Genomic DNA, 7,541 nt, shown 5'->3' with positions numbered 1-7,541 from the left:
GTACGTAACTAACTAACTAACCTAACCTACTATATATATATATATATATATATATATATATGTTTTTTATATGTATATGTATATATCTATACTTTTGTTATGAGGCCTCTTTACAAGCATATACCTATGAAGCTCGAATGAATAATATTCAGTATGTTGTTTTGACGGACCTATCGCTCTCTTCCATTGCCTCTTCCTGGAAGCATTTCTGCCATGATTGCTTTTTTTTCATTAAGTTGTTCTTGTTTTGATATATCTTTCATCTCCCTCGTTATCCGCAGCTACAACACGACCCAACCTACGCAGTCATTTTGGCCTTCGATGTCAAAGTGGACAAGGACGCACAAGACATGTGCAAGGAGATGGGCGTGACTCTCTTTACGGCCGATATCATATACCATCTGTTTGATAACTTCACTGCCCACCTTGCGGTAAGCCTACTTGTGTCTCTGTGGAGCGTTTCAGTGTATGTGTATATCATCTGGTTGTGTGTGTGCGTGTGTTATCTGTGGTGTGTGTGGAAAACGTTCGTTCTTGTTTCTTCTTCGCCTCAGCCACACCAACGAAGAACTCGCTTGGGCCCACAATACAAGTCCGTTGGATTGGTCGTGTGCTCGATAGTTCTCTCGAGCCAATGCCTGCCCGGTCCCAACTCTAAAGGTTGCGGAGCAGGTCCATCCGTACCGTGGCTACCACATGCACGTGCGCAACACAGCACTGGTGTTCGTCTTTATGTACAGTATAGGGTGTGTGTATAGTCTTGAGGGGTGTGTGTATAGTCTTGAGGGGTGTGCTCTCTGGCTTTGCCATGCATGTCGTATTCTATCGTCATAGTGGGCCCATTCGGACCCTTATCCCTAATTAAATCGTTGATCCTACATACCTTTTTGCGCGGTTGTCCTGCAGGCTATCAAGGCGAAAAAGAAGGAAGAGAACGCACACTTGGCCTGGTTCCCATGCCACTTTGTCATCAAACCAGGTATAGTCACGCCCCATTGTAAATGCACTATATCGCGTCTGCGGTGTGTGATCCGCCTAGAATCCATATGTACGCCACATTTCGGATGTTCCCAACCCTTGCAAACGTCATGTGTCAGGATAGTTACCTGTACACACGGATGTTACCCCTTTGCTTATACAACAACATACAACAACAGCAAAGCAGTAGACTTCATTAACTTTAGGGTTTAGGGTTTTAAGTCGTGCACTCATACGAGCGCACTGCCCTTTTACAATACTCCACAGAGTTTGTCATCAACAAGCGTGACCCGATCATTGTGGGTGTGGATATCTTAGAGGGACGACTGACGGTGGGTGTGCCGGTGTGTGTACCATCCAAAGACGGTCTGATCCTGGGCACAGTGCAGTCTATTGAGATCAACAACAAGGAACTCCACGAGGCAAAGGTACGTATTCTCACGTGCTGGTGCAATATCTAAGACGGCTTAGGCGCGTGGGCGTGGGTTGGATGGTGTGGGTAGTATACGAGTGCCTGCGTGTATGTATCTCGTCTAGGTCTTGTTTTATAACGGCTGATTGTACCCGACCTATGTATAATATACTACGCACAGAGAACAAGACACTATCTCGTACTACGGGTACATAAGGTCGTTATCCCTTTGTACTATGATCTCCGGTGTAACACCCGTTCCCTACCATGCACCACTACCACAGGTGGGTCAGTCCGTGGCCATTAAAATCGCTAACTTCGGGTCGGAGGCACCGAAGATGTATGGGCGTCAGTTTGATTCGACCGACGCTATATACACCCGACTGACGAGAAAGACGATTGAGGTGTTGAAGGAGCACTTCAGGGATGAGATGACCAAGCAGGATTGGTAAGTGGCTTGTTTTCTTTTGACTTCTGTCGGATCATATTCTTTAGTGATTGTCACCACAGGCAGCTCTGCTCAGGACACCATGTGTGCGTAGTAACTGATCACCTGTGCAGGGGATTCTCGATTCCATAAAACATATAAATCCAAAAGTTTAAACAATTATTAGATTGTACGAATAGGTGCATCGTGTTGGACTGCACTATTCTATACCAATGCTCATATACCATGAACCAATACACTCATATACCATACCGTGAACCAATACACTCATATACCATACCATGAACCAATACACTCGTATACCATACCATGAACCAATACACTCATACACCACACCATGAACCAATACACTTATATACCATACCATGGACCAATACACTCATATACCATACCATGGACCAATACACTCATATACCATACCATGAACCAATACACTCATATACCATATGAACTACCACACACTTCCAGGAGGCTGATCGTACGGATGAAAACGCTGTTCAACATCATGTAAATGGCAAGCGACTCTGCGGTGTTCTTGGCCAGTATTTAGTTTGGCGCGCGTAACTAGTGCGTGGCTATAATTGGGGCAAGTTTAGTGCAGGTGGACGGTACTTCCTCTGGTTGACACGTGGTGTCGGTCCAGAGCGGCCGATATCAGTATCTGCAACGGAAGCGCTGAATAAATGATGTACGAATATTGCTCACGGTTCGCTGTACCCGTTATGATAGCATATAGGCTGTTGTTTATCCTTGGTTTCGTCTGTGTAATATACTTTTGCAGAGGTATATGGTTTTGCTCGCAGCATGTACGGGTATAATCTTTGCCTGGCTGAATCTACTTCACAATTGATACTTCACTGCCCGCCGCCTGTGTAGTGCTATGGCTTCTTCACTTATCACTCCAGAGTCTTGCTGAAATTCATTCATGCCGGCAGGTCTGTGGTTCTAAGCAACGTGCAAGTGCACTTCGATATTACATCGGTTACTGTACCCGATTCGGAGTGATCAAGCTTCTAGTTTTGCAATCGAGGTTCCGCTACATGGACCTCATTGAAATTCAAATTTGTGGTAGGAAGAGTGTGGGTAAATGGTATCTTTTGATCTGCTTGATGATTTATACATACATTTACGTGTATTTAACTTCACACTATGTATGGTTTGTCTAACCGTTAAACACTCTGACGGCGTTGCCCGTTTATAGGCCCCCGAATTTACAATCGTTAATTTCACATCAACCGGAACGCAGAATGCACCTGCTTTGTTCACGCAACTAGAATAGGCGAGGGGGTTCGAATAGAGTATTTATTATTCATTGGAATCCATCGAGGACTATGGCTCGGTTGCTAAACCTTACTGTGGGCATTTCTTGCGGCGAAGCATGGTTCGGTGGTCCGCTTTCTCGTCCAGCAGGCTGCTACAAAATATCCTGTCCGGTCCTAAAATTCATCCTCACAGGGCCGGTCCTCAAACAGATCTTAACAGGGCACTTTGTTGCTTGACTACTAGTCACACACTTACAGCCATGATCACGCCCGGATCAGTATCTTACTAATATTTGATTAGCCACCCACAGATGCATCGAACACAAGCCGTTGCAGTGCCTTCCAACCCAACGTGCCTTGGGTAGTGCAGGTCTGACCACCCCAGCGTGGCCACAGACCGCGCCAGGTCTGCAAGGGGCTAGTCTGCGATTGGTGAGGATCTGTAGACCCAGCTTCAGCAGTCTCATCTGTGCGTCAATGCGATATAGTCACAGCGGAGCGAGGGGGACGAAAGACCCGTACCTCCCCTACTGACTACCTCGTACTATAGCGCAGGGATTAAGGCCTTCGCTTCCTCTTCTTGGCCTCTTGCTTGGCTTGCTTGGCTAGTTCTTCTGGCGTCAACGGATCCTCGGGCAGACCAGGCTCGCACCACGGTGTCTCCTTCTTATCACACATCAGGTTGACCTCCACCATGTTCACCTGTCGATTGGCTATCGTGATCTGGTTGATGCACGCATCATCCCAGGTAGTGGTGTTGTATCCCTGGATATAAATATATGTATATATATATATATAGTAAATTAGATCACTCGTCAAACTCTCATTGATTCATCATGTCATAAGACATCCCGAGGTATACGAAGCAGAAACACAAACGCAGTGTGGCCGGGAGACAGTACGCGCACAGGTGGAACAGCTGACAGTGAAGCCAGTGCACACTTTGCAACTTGACGTTGTGCTATGGACTTTCGTCACGTCCCACACACACAACTGTACATATACATGCACACTCACAACTGTACACATACATGCACACTCACACAAATGTATACATACATGTACACACAGATTTGTCAAGAAAAATGCAATAGACTTGTTGCCATGCTCTGCGCATAGACTGCAATACTATATAGAGCATACAATCGGCATTGCGTAGAGTGAGAGCCCCGATCTAGTACAACACGGTCGACTCCTAGAAAACACTCATGGGTAAGAAGAGCAATACATGCCAGATAAGGACTCACAAATTGAATGTACGTACGGTACACAAACACACACACACACATCTGTACGTACACATACACGTCCAAACTTGCATATACACAAGTGCATGGGTGTCTTGCGCATGCATACAAGACAGTATACTTGTACATGATCAATACACAAGCAGATACGTGTCGCTTGCGAACCTACATTGGTGACATCGGTCGTATCAAATATCTTCCGCTGCCCGCCCGTCCGTTTCGTATCACGCTCCCTCTCCTCACCTGCAATAGATTGGCAATGTTTACGTCAGTCCAGCATTGAGATAAAGCCCAGGATGTATCAGAAAAGGTCAGTAGTAAGAAGGTAACCTCAGCAAGTAGAACCCAAGCTATTGACGTGCGACGGTCATTTGAAGCACACAAGCGCACGTCGATATATATACTCCAGTGCCTAACCCCAACATCCGGCCAATACATCAAGCTAACCACAAGGCCGTCATCGCACATGTCGACGAGAGCATGGACATGAGTAGCCACACACACACAATAGCCACTAATACCGCAGCAACTATCGTCCACAGCACTGTGCACCTGGATGTGCGTTTGTATACACACACAGCCAGGTAGCTTGCCAGTAGTACAGAATCTAAACAGCCAGCGTACCATGTATGTGGATGAAGGTGCTTTTCTGTCCAGACTTCAGTTGTGGTGGCCGGTAAATTTGAAGGTCTTGCAATAGTATCCGCCGGCGGAACTCGTCGTCCTCCTTGCCCCATCCCCAGAACTGCATTGTACCAATTACGTGCACTATGAGTATATCTGTATGAGTATTTTAGAGACTAGTCTATGCGCTGTCTTGTGATAACATTCAATATACAACTCAGGTGAACCTAGAAGAGTATGGCCTTGGTTATACAGTCAGAGTTTGTGAATGCCGATACGTAACTCAGGAAATGGCTCAGAACAATCACGGGCTACATCATTATCGTCGGAGAATTTTTGCGTTGCTATGACAGGTTCTACCGAGCAATTCAGTAGTTAACTGGACAGCGGCACATGCCGGTGCCATCAATCACGCGATCTGATACTTAGTCCTTCGGCGTAGATGCGTGTAATTACACTGCAAGTATACTGAACTCTGAATAAAACGTTATACGGTTCGTTCACCATACATGTGCATCAACAGAACGTACTATATACCAAACACGGATATGAGAGTCGTTTCCGTACTGGGTGTAAGTACGAACACGCTTGTGATAGACACACCAGAGCGGCACATGATCAGTCAAACAGGCGCACAAGACAAATGGCCCATGAGTATCCGAATGCCTGCACCTTCATCTGTGTATCACAAGACAGTCTATACTGTAGCTTGTCCCTATCACGCCACTAACTCACAACGTGTACGTTTACCGCCCTGTACCTTGTTGGAGAAGCCATTGATTTGCATGTAGTTTGCTTTGGACATTATCAGAATACCACCCAAAAATTTGCTGAATTTGTATTTGGGGTGCAGCCCGGGGGCGGCCACGTGGTACGGGCCCTTCTCGGGAAACCTGACAGTAGCAAGACCGGTATCGTGAGCGGAGACCTATTAACATGTTTGTGGTAATGCTAGGATAAGTGGTACCTGCTGTGAGTTGAGACCTGTGCTATTTCGCAAGGGAGGACGATTGCTGTCTAAGTATGTGCACGGACCCTCTGTATGCCGTTGTAGTGTTGATTGACCTGTATATGAAAAATGTACTACACCAACACTATCTCGCAAGACAAGACTAACATCTTAAAGTAACAGTTCGTGAACAACTAACCCCTGCTTCCACCCACCATGCGTAGCCCATACCGGCCAACCACAGCACCATACCTATAGTTCAGCTCAATCTGATTTGGCAACAGATCCACATCGTGCAGCGCAATGTAGTCACAGTCAAAGGCACCGCTCATGATGGCCCCAATGTTCAGCAGTGACCCTCGGTTGAACCTCCAGTCATCTAACTGGTTGGTGATCTGTCATAGTATTCGTGTAGGGCGTGCATCATGCATGAGATCTGCAACCGTGTTTCAAGTGGAGGGCAAGTCGTCTGCGGGATCTGCAGCAGCACGTGCATAGACGCATGCGATCTATGAGAGGCTGTACAGGAGAATCGGCACCGAAAGTTGCGCCTCTACAGCTGTGTCGATGACATCCGATGAGTGTGTGGCTTGCCGCAAAGGGCTTAGAAGTGCTCATGCATTGCATAGACGGGTGACTGTTGTTCATTACACGCACCAGTAAACTATAAATATCTGTGGTGCGTGGTGCAGCCCTTTCAGTGAGTGTGTACCCGCCGGTCCCACAGGAGAGGGGCGAGTGACAACGCCGATTTATTTATAAGTTCTCAGGGGATACCCCAGCATGTTCAGCAGAAGGAAACGCTACACAGATACATAAGCACAACAAACGTCTAGAAATGCCTTAGCCGCGAGTGTTCACCCGTCGTATAAACACATGATAATTTAAGTATGGGCACAATAGGAGTACTGCCGCATCAGACAGCGCACGTCACGTGCGAATATGCCTGCGAGTATTCATCATCGCTATGCAGGCCAGACTTAGAATCCAACTGTAACATTGCACCAGGGCAACAAACACCGATCCTAGGAGCTCATGGTTGTAATGTCCACCTAACACCTAATCCCAGCTACCAACACACACCAACACTACATACAAAGTATTCGTGGTCGACGCCCTGGGCTTTCAAGAACTTCTCCATGTGGGGCACAAACGTTTGAAGCTCCTGTGAGGATATGGAACGGCGTCAAGTGTACACGCACATATAGCCATCACTTTACATGGTTAGGATTGGACCGAGATGCATTCTTTTTTCGTGTTGTGTGCAAACTCGATATCGAATCGGCTTCTGCATGAAATGTGCACCCCGCTTTTCAGAAGCAACCACGAGGATGTCATTTGTATAACTAATATTTGTTCGTGGGGATTTAAGCGCTGGTAACCTCTTTTTCAAGTTGCAAGCGTTTGCGATCGTAAACATGACATGATTTTACATAAGACATGGATCTACTTTTCCATAACAAAGTGTTGAACGTGGTACGGATTTGCGCCGAAGTAATTAAATTTATGACTTCTAATTGTATGTCCCGCGCACTTCCCTCGCTATATGGCACGGTCTATCCCATCTATATGTCGATGTATGTATATTGATGCCTCTTAACTTTTGTATGTTAATATAAAC

General features: G+C 46.4%; 2 protein-coding genes across 2 annotated transcripts in view; one reads left to right on the top strand and one right to left on the bottom strand.

The window, feature by feature from the left end:
- The window catches only part of SARC_01794 (hypothetical protein), a 15,613-nt gene extending 13,068 nt beyond the window's left edge, over window positions 1-2,545 (top strand). The window contains exons 18-22 of the mRNA XM_014304462.1: window positions 282-431; window positions 907-979; window positions 1,246-1,406; window positions 1,675-1,838; window positions 2,307-2,545. Of these exons, the coding sequence (XP_014159937.1) occupies window positions 282-431; window positions 907-979; window positions 1,246-1,406; window positions 1,675-1,838; window positions 2,307-2,349 (591 nt within the window). The 3' untranslated portion in view covers window positions 2,350-2,545. The remainder of the gene's footprint in view (window positions 1-281; window positions 432-906; window positions 980-1,245; window positions 1,407-1,674; window positions 1,839-2,306) is intronic.
- Window positions 2,546-3,170: 625 nt separating this feature from the next.
- SARC_01793 (hypothetical protein) overlaps window positions 3,171-7,541 on the bottom strand; it is a 5,557-nt gene continuing 1,186 nt past the window's right edge. The window contains exons 2-7 of the mRNA XM_014304461.1: window positions 7,017-7,085; window positions 6,173-6,315; window positions 5,732-5,864; window positions 4,972-5,092; window positions 4,517-4,590; window positions 3,171-3,865 (exon numbers count right to left, since the gene is read on the bottom strand). Of these exons, the coding sequence (XP_014159936.1) occupies window positions 3,659-3,865; window positions 4,517-4,590; window positions 4,972-5,092; window positions 5,732-5,864; window positions 6,173-6,315; window positions 7,017-7,085 (747 nt within the window). The 3' untranslated portion in view covers window positions 3,171-3,658. The remainder of the gene's footprint in view (window positions 3,866-4,516; window positions 4,591-4,971; window positions 5,093-5,731; window positions 5,865-6,172; window positions 6,316-7,016; window positions 7,086-7,541) is intronic.

Source organism: Sphaeroforma arctica (genome assembly GCF_001186125.1).
Source record: "Sphaeroforma arctica JP610 unplaced genomic scaffold supercont1.75, whole genome shotgun sequence".
NCBI classification, from domain to species: domain Eukaryota; class Ichthyosporea; order Ichthyophonida; genus Sphaeroforma; species Sphaeroforma arctica.
The sequence above is the reverse complement of the archived record's forward strand: the minus strand, read 5'-3'. Positions and strand labels throughout refer to the sequence as shown.